The sequence below is a fragment of the Narcine bancroftii genome, chromosome 8 (assembly GCF_036971445.1).
Source record: "Narcine bancroftii isolate sNarBan1 chromosome 8, sNarBan1.hap1, whole genome shotgun sequence".
In the NCBI taxonomy this organism is placed as follows: Eukaryota; Metazoa; Chordata; class Chondrichthyes; order Torpediniformes; family Narcinidae; genus Narcine; species Narcine bancroftii.
In genome coordinates, this window is record NC_091476.1 from 2702666 (window position 1) to 2718834 (window position 16169).

Genomic DNA, 16169 nt, shown 5'->3' on the forward strand with positions numbered 1-16169 from the left:
AAAATTAATTCTCACCTTTCCTCTTATCATATCCAATTAACACCTTTTAGCTGTTGGTCTGGACTCCTCCCCCTCTCATTCTCCCCCATTTCTCCCCAGTCTTTAATTAAAATGCCTGCCTGCATTTTGCTTATTCCTTGAAGAAGGGCTCAGGCCTGAAACGTTGGTAATATATCTTTACCTCCTATGGATGCTGTGAGACCTGCTGAGTTCCTCTAGCATTTCTGTGTGTTTTTATGTCCAGCCTCATTACACAGCTTCCACCTAGCAATCAGGATTACAACAGAAAGAAACATCCTTTGGAAGAAAACCTGAAATTATATTACTATGAAGTTAGACAGGGTGGAACATCAGCCACTAATTTATTGAATACTCGGGGTAAAATTCTCAAGATACCGAGTCAAGAATTCAAATCTCATCTTTACAATTAAAGAATTTAAATTCAACTAACGTAGAACATTCCAGCACAGGAACGGGCCTTTTGGCCCACTTGCCTGTGCCAAACACGATGTCCAAATCAAACTAAAAATCTGCTGCTTGCACGTAATCGATAACCCTCCATGTGTTTATCAAGGAGCCTCTTAAACACTGCTATTGTATCTACTTCTACGAAGGCTTCTGGCCCATTGCAAGCACCTATGCAAAATATTTGCCCTGTACATCTCTCTTAAGCTTCCTCCCCCTCACCTTAAATGCATATCCTCAAGCCTGTAAAGGTTTTGATCTGGGAAAAGATTTGGACTGTCTCTCCTTAATTTATGCACCTCTTTGAGGTCAGCCTTCAGCCTCCAACACTCCAAAGCAAACAAGCGGTTTGTCTTATCTCTCCCCTCTTAACTGGACAATACCCTGGTAAGCCTCTTCTGTACCCTTTCCAAAGCCCCCGCATTGCACTCAGTATTCTGAGTGTGGCCTAATCGAAGTTTGATATAGCTGCAACAAGACTTCTTCCTTTTATACACAATGCCCCCAAATCAGTAATACGATATAGGCCTTTGCTTCCATATGTACAGTCTAAAAGTGGCTTGAACCTAATGCTTGGCATTGTCAATACACTCATTCTGAATATGTTGAAAAGTATGCTGAACAAAGTTTACTAACAGATACAGTAAAAAATTGAATGAATTAGCAAAAATGCAGTATCCAACTTTTCCAAGATCTTAAATAGAGGAGAGAAGCTTCAAGTTTCAGAGCCCTAAGTGGTAATACACTCAGCAATTAATTCAGTAAACGCTGCCTTTAGCTCATGTTTGAAGTATGGCAGTCACCAAAAATGCAGTCTTGGCACAAGGCAAGTTTATTATGATAATGAAGCAAAAACTTGTCATACTATGTGTGCTCCAAGATGGTATTAAATTAAAAATAAAGGAAACACATTCAAGGCAGGAAAGAAAATACATGCAACGAATAAAACATGAGATCACAAAATTTTCAGCAAAAAAAATTATGAAGTTCATAATATCTTGGTAGAATGCACATACAAAACATACAGACGTCAACATGAGTTGACAGATTACAAAGAAAGCAATTTCATATTGACAGCCGATCCATCAGTTGTTGCTCATTGTGGTAACGAACTTAAATCAAAATGGGACTGATGGGGTGAAAGAAGACTCGGAACCAGGAGTAAGTCACCTGTACAACACAAGACTGCACTGCCGAAGTCATGTCAAAAACACAACCTGTATTTTAACATTGTAATACATAGTATTACTGTTTGAACAATGTAGTCCGCATATTTTATACCAAATAAAAATAAACAAATTTGCTAATATAAAAACAATGATTTTGCTTATGCTGTATTTTATTGACAAATGATCCAACCAAGTATAATTACTCCTTCCTGACATACAATATTTATTAGGAAAACATAATTTACAGAATATTTTGAACAAATACATTAATTTATGTATTGCCATTTTAAAACTCAGTGCTGCAGGCAGTACACTAGGTACATCCAGTGCTTCAATCCTGCTAGCAAATGGAAAGTTACAGTGTCCACACCTACACACATGCAGGAAAATCTTCAGTTCAATGTCGCAATGTGTAGATGGGCGCTCTCTATATACAACAGCCTGAAGGTCAGATAAATCAGTAGGCCAGGTTTTAGGAATGCTGCCCCAAAAAGTCATCAAGTGTCAAATCATTTATCCAGTCATCATTACTGCTGCTGTTCCTCATGATGGACTCCATGAAGTCTGGCTGATTACGAGCTCCCCCCAAGGCATTGCTGTTACCGTGCTGAAGAAAGTCAAAGGAAGATACCTCTGTGGTGGGGTTCATCCGGTTGAAGGGCGCTGATGACTGGCCACTGGATGCATAGCTGGCTGCAGTGAGACCAGGCACTGGGTGATCCTGACTTATACCGCTCATCCCCTGAGGAACAGGTTTCATGCTGGCCATAGCTGCTGAGGGAAACCTTTGTTGATTATGCCTTGGAGACGGTCCGCTCATGGAGACCATAGTTTGTCCAGTCTGGCCTGGGTTCAGCTGTTGCAGGGGTTTCATCTGTCCTCCTGGAGCTATCTGGTTTGGTGGCACTATGGTCTGATGTGGAAATGGATGCACAGGTAGGGTAGGTCTCATGGCCTGTTTGGGGAACAATGGGTTACTCGAAAACTGTTGCATGGTTCCGTCCATTTTGGTCTGATTCTGCATTCCTTGAATCCTTTGCTGTGCCCACATTTGAGGAGTCATGCCAGAAGTGGCTAATGTATTTGAAATTCCTTGGACAGGAATATTGGCACCGGCCTGGTTTATGGATTGCCTTACGAGCTGGGGAGGGGCAGCAGGGTTTGGTACAGAGCCAGTGAACCCGGAGATTGCTGTCCTTTGCCGGATTAGAGCCTGGCTCGGCACAGCCTGGCTGGTTGATCTCATTCCCAAAGCACTCTGGCTTGGTCGGAGAGGCATGTTGATACCGGATGATGGTATGTACACATTCTGTTGATTGCCAGGATTATTCGGATACATTCCCATAGTCCGGTCACCCTGACTGGCAGTCACTGCTGGGATCCCAGGCACAAGATTGCTCTGAGACGTCACTTGTAAGAGGCTCGGGTTCAGCCGCATACCACAGTGAGCAGACGGTGGCGTTGACAAAGGCTGCGCAGAGTTTGTAGGCAAAGGTTGTGCCACAGCTGTAGGGAAAACACAAGCAATTAGTGTTGTTCCCTTACAATCACCCACAAATGGTAACATGGAGATAAAATAACTTGAAAATTAGGAGAACCTGAAAGTATTGATGTGGTAAATATTCCGTTCCCTTGGAGAAACATATGATTCAAGATTAAAAACAGAATAAACTTGCAATTTTTTAATGTCTTTCTTCACTTCAAGATATCCACAACTGCTTTACAGAGAAGTACTTTGTGAAAAACTTTCTTGGTTGTAAATTTAAGAAAAATTATTGTCTATTTTCGCACCAACATCATGGTAATAACCGGATAATCTGCTGTGATATTCACTGAGAACACAAGGACATCATTTGATCCCATCAGATTACTCTAACATTCCACAAAATCATCTCTCAAAATAAGCAGCTCACTTTCAAATGATCCCAGTCAACTCAAACTTGTCCCTGATAAAATGCTCATGTTCCACCCTTCCACGTTCAAAACATGCAACTGCATAGCAATCAGCCAATCGTATCGGTTCACGTGGCCGAGTAGGTGGGCAAGAGGTAGCTATGGAGGTATAATGTGGGATCAAGTGGATTTGAAAAAAAATATGAGACATTATTTTTAAATGACAATAAGTGATTAAATGTTGGTGTTCAGAGAGATGCAGCGATTCCTCTGCATGTTAACATGTGGGTCCATCAAGCACGTAGAAAGAAAAATGGTGTGTTGTTCTTCATTGCAGCAAGGGCAGAGAACATCAATCAGGAAGTCTCACTGCAAAGATTTTTTTAAATTCACAACATGGTAGAAGCTGATTCCAGTCATTTAAACACATGCTGCCCAATTACACCCAATTAACCTACTGCCCCCATAAGCTTTGAAGGGTGGGAGGTTACTGGACCACACAGGTCATGGTGAAAATGTGCAAACTCCTCGCAGACAATGCTGGATTCGAACCCGGCTCTCTGGCTCTTTAATAGGGTCGCACTAACCGTTATGTGTGTAGGTTTCACGTGAGTAAGGTAAAACTCTACAATTTGAGTTGTACTGCATGCAAACAGATCATTTGGCCTATCTTATCCATGCTGAGTGAGCTTGGCATACATTTGACCCATACCTCTCTCAAGATTTCTTATCTGTGCACCTTTCTAAAAGTGTTTTAAATGTCATAATTGGACCTCCTTCGACAGCTTCCTCCAGCAGCCTATTCCACACACCCATGACACCCATGAGAGAATGGGGAGGGAACCAGGTAGGAACTGAGAGAATAGAGAACCAGGTGGGAACAGAGAGAATGGGGAAGGAACCAGGTGGGAACTGAGAGAATACGGGAACCAGGTGGGAACATAGAGAATGGGGAGGGAACCAGGTGGGAATTGAGAGAATAGGGGGAACCAGGTGGGAACAGAGAGAATGGGGAGTGAACCAGGTAGGAACTGCGAGAATAGGGGAAACCAGCGGGGAAGGGGAAAATTGGCACTGGCAGCTTGCACAATATCACAGCAGCCAGATCACTGGAGTTAGACTCTTGTGAACGAGAAAAGATAAGTAGGATGGCCAGTGGGTTTTCTGGGGTCTGAGGCCCTGGAATGCAGGAAATTAATGGGAAGGGGCTGAGATCGGGATGATAGGTGGAGTTGGTGCAGTGCAATGATGGGTCAGAGAATAAGGTAAGCACTTCATTTAAATGGTAGGCATGATCATCTGCCACTGTCCTGGGAACCCCACATCTTTCTGGCAAAGTTGGACTCACACTAAAAACAATCTGCTGAGCAGTGGTTCCCAACCTTTTACTTCCAACTTACATACCACTTTAAGTATTCTCTATGTCATCGGTGCTCTGTGATTAGTAAGGATTTGCTTAAGGTGGGATGTGAATGGGAAGGGAAGGTTGAGAACCACTGCTCTAGACCCAATTGTTACCAAAATATTTTGCTTGAGAAAAATTGTCATTGGCCCATTTCCTTTGGAGTTGTGAAACTGTGCACATAACGAGTCAATTAGGCACAATTAAAACAGTGGTTTTCAACCTTTTTCTTTCCACTTACATACCACCTTATGCAATCCCTTACTAATCACAAAGCACCTATGGCATAGGGATTACTTAACGTGGTGTGTGAGTTGGAAGAAAAAGGTGGGAACCACTGTGCTAGAGGAATTCAGCAAGTTGTGCAACATCAGTGGGAGAGGAAGAATGGTCAATGTTTCGGGACAGAATCCTTTATCAAAACTTTGACCAGAAGATTGTTTATTGCTCCATATTCCAGGGTCTCTTATTTTTTTAAAACTTTATTTATTTGTTTAAAAAACAAATAGCATGTGACATATACAACAATTAACCATAAACATTATTTTTTATATATAGGAAAAAAAAGAACCCCCCCCCCCCCCTTCAGCCAACTCTCCTAAGGAGAGCCATAAAGAAAGAAAAAAATATATATTAAAGAAAAATTAAATATACATATTAAGATCTAATCAATGTAAATTGAAATGTAAATAGTCTGAATATAACAACCACTTATTCATAAAAAAATTATAATTATCACACGAAACATACATCTGCAGTCTCTTATGTGTCCAACTAAAGATGTCAAAGGAAAATGTGGTCTGAGCTCCCTAGCAATTCTCCAGAAGGAACATTGATTGGAAAATGATATCATCCCACATATTTTTGATGGTGTAAGTCCACCATTGACACTCAGGTACATCATGCCAGGAACTGCCTGGTCTGACTTCCAGAGATCTGCAACATGACCCTCAAGTGCATGTTGTCACTTGTCTCTCTGGAAAAGGATGATTACCTTTCTGTTGCACAAGTATGAGAAAAGCAATATGCAGTTACATTTCTCAAAAACTTGGCCTTGAAGACATGCTGAATCTTCATAGGCTGAGCTTAAATAATTCAGTGAATGCTACGGCTGTTGTTAAATTCAGCAAGGCAATGTTTAGACCAGACTTGGTACCTAACAATGAGAAGCTGAGGGGCTCAGTGGGTCAGGCAGAAAAAGTCAGTCAACGTTTCAAGTCACGTCCTTTATCAAGACTAAAGTGAGAAGAGGAAATAGCAAGCATAAAAAAGGGTAGGGAGAGGGTGGGTAGGGGCCAAGAGATGATGGGATACTGGGCAGGTCAGGGTGGTGGAGAGCGTGATATGGGAGGAGACCTGCACCCCAGTCCAGTTCCACTGTTTCTATCTCTCTCCTATTTTCATTTGCCTCTCAAACCTTCAAGTGTATGTGTGTGTGTGAGTGTGTGTGTGTGTGTGTGTGTGTGTATGTTGTAATGGATCTGTGTTAATAGTAATATTTACGTTAATGTTAAGGTATATTTCTTATAAATATCTTAAGTAATGTAGTAGGTTTGGAACAGGGTTACACACAGCAAGTTTGCAAAGACATCATTACACTTAGAGCAAAGTGCCAGTTTGGAGTCAGTGTTGAGAAGAACACGGTAATGGAACAGAAGTGTTCTTAATTGAAACTCAAGAATCAGGTGTGGTTTTTAAAAGCAATTAAGGCCTCTTGAACAATAGAAATGAAACTCAGAACCATTTGAGTGAATAAACTCAAGCCTCTTGAAACAGAAGTGAGGTCATCTTTTGGACTTGTGACATATGCAAGTTTACAAGAAACTGGGGTTGGCAACTGTTTAAAAGTTCAATAATTGATCACGTTTTCCAGGAATTAAGATTAATTTCATCGGATTTTAGTGGTGTATATATTATATAATCCAAAGGCAAAGGTATCTTAAAAAAACTAGAAGAAACCAAAAGAAGGCTACAGGAGTTGAGAAGTCAAAACCTTGTACTAATCTCTAGAAAGAGAGGGAGATACTGATCTGCACGATATCACAGTAGCCAGAATAAGAGGAGAGTGCCTGTGGGACACACTAGGTGTTAGATCTTTGTGAAACGAAGGGTTGAATAACAGTAACTGGAATAGGTGCTGTTATGTGTTACTCCTAATAAAAGGGGAATACAAAAATGTGGATTTTGAAAGCAAGACCACTTCTTTTACAGTCTCTTATTGTTATTAGAGAGCAGCCTCATCATGGAAACTAGCTCCAGAACTCTTAAGAAGTTAAGAGGGAGTGAAGAAAACCAGTGTGAGAGTTTAAGAATAAATATCTTCCTTGGAAAACAATTTAACAGGATTTGTGAGGTTGAACAGTTTAAGGACTGAATCAGTGTTAACAAACACTTCATTACTGCTTTAAGCAACAATTTAAAAGAATTTGACATTTTGTAATCACTTCTGAACTACAATTTAATAGATCTTCAATTTCAACACCACTTTAAAATACTGGGCCTTAACTTTTCAGACTTAAGTTTAAACGGAAATAGTTTGGACTTTAATACACACACACACATATACAATTATATTTGCACATAGTGGGGTTTAAGCAAAGCAAATTTAGAGTTAAGTGAGAGCTGTAATGTGGTTAATAGTTTAATAAAAACTATTATTTTGAATTTACCACTGTGTCTTTCTGTGCTTGTACTAATGAGCTTCAGTTAGTTTGTAAGTGTGTGTGTGTGTGAGAGAGAGAGAGAGAGAGAGAGAGAGAGAGAGAGAGAGACCCTAAATGGTGAGTGTGTGATAGAGAGACCCACACTGTGTGTGTGTGTGTGTGTGTGTGTGAGTGAGAGAGACCCTAAATGGTGTGTGTGTGTGTGTGTGTGTGTGTGTGTGTGTGTGTGTGTGCGCGTAGACGTTTTGGAGCCAGTATAGGGGGAAAAAAATACAAGTTGTGTCACTGAGATGTTTCAAGATGGGAGGGGCACCTAAGATAAATTAATCAGGAATGTCAGAGAAGCAAGTCCTGGTTCTGATGAAACCAGTAGATATCTCACTGGCCTCTCATTTCCTGATAGTGATTCCACATTAAATCCAAGTTTGTCAGACAGACATTGGAGTCCCTGTTTCCCATCATAAATGGGTTCACTCTGCCACTCAAAAGAAGCTTCTAGATGAAACACTTAAGCCTTCATGAAATGATTTCTGTTCTATCCTCTGTCACCTTACCTTGGAACTGATTTAACTGCTGAACTCCAAACGCACTCCGCTCCTTATACTCAGGGGACACCCGGATCATGTGACCATTTATTTGCTCGTGTTGCCTTTGTTTTTCCTGTAAAACAAATAGTGTGGGGGGAGGGGAGGCAGGATGTTACTTTAATTAATGCTTCGGTGACTGATAAAGACAATGCAAAGCTCTGATCATACACCAAGTCGCTGGAGGAACTCACATCCATGGGTCAGAAGGGTCACTCAACGTCTCAGGCCAGAACTGTTCATCGAGGTCTCGCGATCACTGACCCTTCCGACCCATGGAACTCTGCAGCAGCGCACAGTTTGCTCAGCCATCCAACGTCTGCAGCTTTTGTGTTCCTATCAAGTTCTGATCATGTCAAGTTTCATAATTAGGACAACTTAATTCTTGGTAATGCGGATAAAGATCCAGGCCTCATCCTGAGTGTTTCCTTCCTCTCAGCAACATACATCCACAAGGAAGAAAAAGACCAAAAAAGAAGCATCACCCAGCAGAAAATGCTTTCCTCTCTCATGTCGAACCACAGTGTCATTACTATGTGTACTCGACTACAAGTCAAATTTTCTAGATTTTTAATGTTAAATTTATGGGGTCAACAATTACACAGATTCTACTTTTAAGGGGCTGATATTTATACTAGAAGGCAAAATAATGTATTAGTAGCAAACGTCCAAATGATCTCTAAATGAATAAAGATCAGAAGCGCAATGAATTAAAGAAATAACAGAGTCTATGCATCAAAAATTCGTCCTACAAGGTAACAAAAACCATAAGAGTAAAACAAAAAAGTCTGCAGATACCATAAATGAAGTAAAAACACAAATGGTTATGGGGGAGGGGCGGGGGGGAAGAAAGGAGGAGCTCAAAAGAGAAGATTCCTGTTGAATAGGGAGAGGTGTGAGGGGATAGGGAAGGGTAAGCACCAGTGGTGGAGGTGGGGAGTTGAGCCTATGCGATCCCGCCACAGTGTCAGCCTTGTGGAGGCTGATGTTGGTGTGAGAACTGGTGAGGGAGTTGGTGTGGAAGACAGTACAGGGGAGGTTGGGTCCATGGTAAGTATCTATTGGAAACTCTGGTCCGTGGACGGCCGGAGCGAAAGTGAGGGACTAGGGTCGACTAAATTTTTTTGGCCAAAAATATGAGGTTGACTTTTACACGTGATCGATTTTTGCATGAGTATATACGGTATGTACCTGTCGTATCACTTCCTGACTTGTGAGTTACATAAAACTGCGACAGTTGCCTGCACTTCAGAGTTTGATATCAGTTTCTCCAAGTTACATGTCCTGACCTTTTAGATTCACTTCCAATACTCCATTTAAACTCATGGAACCCTTTTCTGACATTGGCTCATTGGGGCCCTGCTACCCATGCTCTTTAAATGTTACCAGGGTCCTGTTTTCTACACTTCTGTGGTTTTCAATCCACTAAGATTCCTGGAGCTCAAGTTCTCTTGGTTCATTGGACAGCCATTCTCAGACCCGCTGGGGGGACACAGCACATTTAAGGGGGGAGGGCACAAACTGAAATCATAAAATACATTTTATGTGTTTTATATAGTTGATAGGAGAGAAGTACAGAAGAAACCAACTCAAATTGACTGCTTCACAGGGAAGGGAGCCCATAAACTGAGCAGAGTCCAAAGCGGGCCATAGCCAAAACAAAGGTTAAGAATGGTTGCTCTGGAACATTTATTATATGATTGTGTGAATAAAATCAGAAAGAGGGTTAACATATCCAACAGTCCAGAAGATCCGTTGGTCCAATGGGGCTTGATTGGAATTATCAGAATTTAATTGCACTAGAAATGCTGTTAGATTGGTGAACTCAGTGGAAGCATCCATGTCATGAGCAGGAAAGATGAGGGTTCCATAGTAAATCCAGGTTCTGAATGCCTAATCTGGTCAAGCTCCTACACCCTCAGTACATGTTAAAGATGCCATCTTTCTGCTGACCAGTCGCTAAACTGCAATATGAACCTGAACTGTGACACTGGTGGCTTCCCTGCCTGAGAAACACTGCTGGGAACAGCGAGAGAGGACCAGAAACTTTCTTGTCACAATGTCGTTTGGTTTTCTCAAAACCAAAGGGGTGCATCGGAACTCTCAGGGTCTTCCAGCACACCTCCACAGGGTCATGCCACCTGACCTTCTCCCGCCCAATGACCTTGTGCAGGTCGAATGGGGCCAGTGATGGTTTGTTTACATCATAATCATATACAGAGGGTGTCAGTAGACAATAACAGAGGGCATCTGTTTGAGGTGAGTGGAGAGAGTTTAGGAGATATGTCAGAGGTAGGTTTTTTTCACACAGAGTGGGTACCTGGAATGTACTGCCAGGAATTGTTACTGAGGCTGATACATTTAAAAGACTAGAAGGCACATGAATGTAGGAACAGTAAGGGATTATGGAGATAAGGGTTAGAATGACTGGAGAACTCTTCATATAGTTTGGCACAACATTGTGGCCTAAAGGCCCTGTACATTGCTGTGCTGTTCTCTAAGCTTCTAACCAAGATCCAGTGCCCAACTTGGCAGAGTCCATGTTCAGCAGCCCAGACCTTGAGGGGTGTGGGCTCTGAGGACGCAATGGACCTGTGCAGGGCACCTGAGCGGGAGGACACCCCTCCACCATACTGAGGAGAAACCGCTGAGAGGACTCCAGGGGCAAGGAAACCAAAGCAGTGGGTTAGCGTGAGGCTGGGTGGCTGAAGGCTTCAGACCAAGCCATGGGCTGCTGAGAGCCAGGTATCGGGACCGGGAGCTGACAGCTTCCTGATTGCTTTGGTGATTCAGAACCAGGGGTTAAGGAGAGTGACTTGGATGCCTCGGGCTGGACCGGAGAGGAGGCCATGCAGCTATGAAGCTTAAGGACGTGCAACAGGTATGGGCACTCGATATCACTGAAGGGACTCTAATTTGCTTCTCATTCTTGCCTTCATCATGATACTGGACAAGTATCTCCTCTTTTATGTGTTTTTACGGTTTTACTGGGCAAAGGGAAATTTTGCAAATTTGACAATAAATGGAATCTTGAATCTTGAACTCTCAGCGAATCTTGGAAACACCCCTATCCCTTCCTCTCCACCTGCCTTTTGGATGGAACACCTTTCCAGAGCCAATCACCTGTACCCTACAAAGCTCAACACAAACCTTCAGATACCGATTTTCAGCCACCAGACAGCCACTTTCCTCTGCCCATTTTGTTCAGGAATTTGGGAAATGAGAGCTGGATGTTAAAAATCACAGCTGTACGTTTTGGAAGTGTTTGAAAACTTGAAATAAAAGGCTCTTCTGTTCTGAGACTTTCAAAGATGCCAAAATGGACTTGTTTATATTCCAGCGTCTGTTGATGGCAAGGCAGATTTTCTTGACTCCATTCCCAGAAACAACCCTTTAAGAAAGCTCTTGTTAGTTCACCTGCATTCTGCCTGGAACAAACACAGCTCCCCCTCCTTAACAAACATGAGTCAACCAAAGCAACAAACACCAGTTCAAAGCAAGACAAGAAGTAGAGGGCAATTGGTTCAAACCCGTCAGTTTATTCTGTGTAAAGGTGTTTGATTTAATTTGCCTTTCTAGTTGCAGCAGAACTGCTCCCTTATCCCTCTGCATAGCAGGCACCAATGAAATTAGTGCTTCCATTAACTAAAAACACACAATTAAATCGTTCACATCCAAGCAGTATTCAGAGTTTCTTCTTTTGTTAAGGAATTTGCTTCAGACAAATGATGATCACCTTTCTCCCTCTCACCTAAAACAATTACCAATCCATCTAAACCATAAGCGTCATTAAGATTGATTGAGACTTTATCTAAAAAAATCAGGGAAAAGAGGAAAGGACTTGAAGGGTGGCTTGGAGATCCAATGAACCTGACCTCCGCTTAAATCTACAATAAGTGCAGATTAGAAAAAGCAGTACAAATTCATTCAGCTTTTTCTCCCTTTGATACGATGCTCAGTTACATGCCTGTGGAGGTTACCTTGACTGAAGTTAGGGATTACATGCCTGAAATTTCACAGCTTCTTTTATATCACTGACAATTATTCCACTATTTTCTTTTCACTGATGTTACCAGATCAGCTGAGTGTTTCGAACACTTTCCCATTTTTACTTTGGATCTCCTGGAGCCAGCCACTCCTGCTTGTAATGCTTCTTCAAACGTGTGCACTAGAATAAGGTGACCGAGGGGTAGACCACATTGCTTAATTCACTGATGGCCCAGTAGGGAAGTATCATTTTAGGGATGTATTTGGAAGCGGAATGTCTTACCTGGTCAGCCATGAGCTGCTGCTGGAGGAGATTATGCTGTTTCTTCAGAAGTTGTTGCTTGAGAAAGGCGTGCGGTGCGGCTTTTATGTAATTATTACTGGGGTTAGGATCCTATGTTGAAGGAAAAGAGAAAACAAAATACTGTTATCATCAACTTAGAACATAGAAAATTCCAGCACAGTTCAGGCCGTTCAGCCCACAATGTTGTGCCAATCTATGTAAACCTATTCCACAACAATCTAACCCTTCCCTACCTCTATTTTTCTTAGATCTACGCACTACCAGTTTCAGGTGGAAGGAGCTCCCCCTCCACCATCAGACTCCTCAACAACAAACTCAATCAGGGACCCATTAAAAGACTTTTCTTTGCACATGATTGAATATTTATTTTCTGCATTGCACAGAAAGTTGTTTCCATTTCCTTCTTTGTTTACATGTCTCTCTTTTTTTGAGTAGTTTTTTGCACTATTGATAAGTATAAATTCTGCCTGGCCCGCAGGAAAAAGAATCTCAGGGTTGTATGTGATGTCATGTATCTACTCTGACAATAAATCTGAATTTGAATTTTGAACTATCTAAGAGACTTTTAAATGTCCCAATTGTACCAGCCTCTACCACCATCCCTGGTAATGTGTTCCACACACCCACTCTGTGTAAAAAACTTACTTCTGATGCATGTCCAAAACTTTCCTCCACCCACCTTAAACAGATGTCCTCTAACATTTGCCATTGTCGCCCTGGGAGAATGGTGCTGGCTGTCCATCCTATCCAAGCCCCTCAAAATCTTAAATATTGCTATTAAATCACCTCTCATCCTTCATCGCTGCAAAGCAGAAAGCCCCAGCTTTGTTAACAGTGCCATTACTGCAGCTTCAAACAACCTAAACTGGTAACTGCGATTGCCCAAAGCCTTGAAGAGAGCAAGGGAGTCAGACTTTGTACATGCTTTAGAGAACATGAATTACAGGGCAAGGTTAGCAGAGCTAGTGCTTTTCTCTCTGGAGTAAAGAAGATGAGAGGTGACTTAATAGAAGTCAACAAGATTATGAGAGACATAGAGAAAGTGGACAACATATTTTTCCCAGGGCAACAGTAGCAAATACTGGAGGACATCTATACAAGGTGAGGCAGGACAGTTTAGGGACATCAGGGATATGTTATATTTTAAACAGAGAGTAGAGGGTGCCTGAAATGTATTGCCAGGTGTGGTGGTGGAGGCTGGTACCATAGGGACATTTAAAAGAATCTTAGACAGGCACATGGATGCAAGAAAAATAGAGTGTTATGGGTGTGAGGTAGGAAAGGTTTAGATTGTTGAGTAGGTTTACATAGATTGGCACTTTAGAAATCCTCTGATTAGCAAAGAGGCTGGTTAGCAAGAATGGTTTAATGATTACATGTGTATTTGGCTGATAAATCTGCAAGAATAGTTTGCCAATTATTCACATGCACACACTCAAACTCAAGATACTGCAAGAATGATGGTTTCATCCTTCTTTACAATATTGACCTCAACCACACTAGAAATGGCCCCTTTTGTGTGATTGGAGAATTTGGTGCCGTGGTTTTTCAGTGTTGTCGGGAGAAGGGGTGGTGGGGGTTTACCAGTCCTCTAGGATTGTGTGGTGGTCTGTCGACATGGAAGGTCCCCAGCAATCTGGTGAGCGACATGGGAAGTGAATCATCCAGAGTAACAGAAGCATTGGGAGACAGAGAAAAAGACAGTCGCAAACCATCCAATCAGATTGTGAAGAATCTATTCAGTCTTTATAATTCTCCACGGGAAGGAGGGGGAACCTAAGTTGAGAGTTTGCGGGGTGGAGGACTCAGAGGTAGGGGAGGTATGTCACAGAACCCCCATGTTGAACCCTCTTCCCATATAAATACCAACAACCCCATTCCCAATACATCGCCAACGATGAGCTGTCATTCATTCGTACATTTTCACTCTAAATCTCCAAAAATTGAGAAATATTCCAAATGCAGAAGGGTTTTCTTTGACTTTCATTTGTCCATGAACACATATCTATCCATGAACCAACCTCCTGATACCCAGAGGCCCTGCTAATCCATTTGTTGGAGAAGAGCACATGGTACACAGCATCAATGTCCTGCTGTGAACGTACAGCAGTACAGGCTATTCAGCTGACATGTCTGTGCTGAACATGATGCCCAAGGTAAACTAAAACTCTGTTATTTGTGGAGGTGGTGGTGCGGTGGTGTGGGTGTGAGTAGCTCTGCTTGCTGCCCTTTAAGGATTGCAATTTCTAAAGGCATAAATAGTGTACACATTGTTGTACCCCCACCACCATTGTTGACTGATTTGTATTTTGGTAAGTTCATTGTATATAAATTCTTGGCCACAGTTAAGATGTATAAAAACCAAGCTGAAATATCTTATTTTCTAACGGATATATATATTTGATATTCAGTGATACAAGGCAAGAACTGCTTGAAGATTTAGGAACTGATTCTGCTCCTTTCTATGCAACTTTAAAAGCATTTTTCTTTTGGAAAGCTAAGCATGTGCTTTGACGATGGGGGTGGGGGTGGTGGGGGGGTGGGGGGGAGTGAGAGCTTAGCACCATGAACAGTTGAGTCCAGAGGCGGCTGAATGAATGCTTTGAGGAGAAGCTCAATTGTGATTGGCTCTTTGGAGGCCGAGCAGCCAATAAATGGATAGCAGGTATCGCAGAGCAGCCATTTTGGGAGTGGCAGTGAATGATGAGGGTGAGTACTGTGACTCAGTTAAATGTAGAAGCTTTGGCATGAGAGGTTTCAGCTAAGAGAGCAGAGGTCCAGGTAAGGTCTTTCAGCTTTTTCGACATGGTGCAACTTAGTGCAGTGGGGATGTCAGTCAGGGCAGAGGTTTGCTCGTCCTGCAGGATGTGGGAAATCAGAAAGACTTCCAGCATCCATGGTTACTACATCTGTTTGAAGAGTGTGCAACCTCAGCTCAGGATTGAGCGTGCTAAGGAATCTGATAGAAGCATTTTGAATGATGAAAGGCCTGCACAGAGTAGATGGAACAAAGCTGTTGTTTCCTGTTTGGGGGAGTCTAGGACAAGAGGTCGCAACTTCAGGATTGAAGGGCACCCTTTAAAACAGAATTATGGGGAATTTCTTTAGCCAGAGAGTGGTGGACCTCTGGAATTTGCTGCCACAGGCAGCTGTGGAGGCCAACTCATTGGGTGTATTTAAGGCAGAAATTGAATGGTATCTGAATAGTCAGGACATCAAAGGTTATGGGGAGAAGGTGAGGGAGTGGGCTGAGTAGAAGAATGTTCTGGGGCGTAGACCCAGCAATGATGAAAGAACAATGATACGTTTCCAAATTTGGACAGTGAGTGACTTGGAGGTGAACACAAAAGTGTCAGTGCTTCCAAGGCTATGAGGCATTAACAGAGTAGCCTACCTATGCAAACATCTGCAGTACATTTTGCATATGGACCGCCCTGCATCTGATGGTGATGGGTATAAGGCAAATTCACACATGCTAAGAAAATTGAAGGGATGCTCTTTTGCTTCTTTTTCTCTCTTACTCTAAAGGGCACTGGGCAACATATAATGATGGCACTCCAACAGCCTTGTGGCAGGCAGAAGGCAATTTCATGTACAATTTCATGACAATAAAGGAATCTTGAAATATTTAATTGGCTTTGTTTTGGATGGTGTTAACCTTGTCTGCTGTTAAATCACCAGTAGGAATGATATTCTTTGGAT

At 42.2% G+C, this 16169-nt stretch overlaps 1 protein-coding gene across 4 annotated transcripts in view; it reads right to left on the reverse strand.

The window, feature by feature from the left end:
* Nucleotides 1–1837: 1837 nt before the first annotated feature.
* Nucleotides 1838–16169, reverse strand: part of LOC138740243 (mastermind-like protein 2) — a 183550-nt gene continuing 169218 nt past the window's right edge. For all 4 annotated transcript variants that reach the window (XM_069892578.1, XM_069892577.1, XM_069892576.1 and 1 more), the window contains exons 3-5: nt 12447–12557; nt 8147–8252; nt 1838–3140 (exon numbers count right to left, since the gene is read on the reverse strand). In XM_069892578.1, coding sequence (XP_069748679.1) covers nt 2107–3140; nt 8147–8252; nt 12447–12557 — 1251 coding nt within the window. In that variant the 3' untranslated portion in view covers nt 1838–2106. The remainder of the gene's footprint in view (nt 3141–8146; nt 8253–12446; nt 12558–16169) is intronic.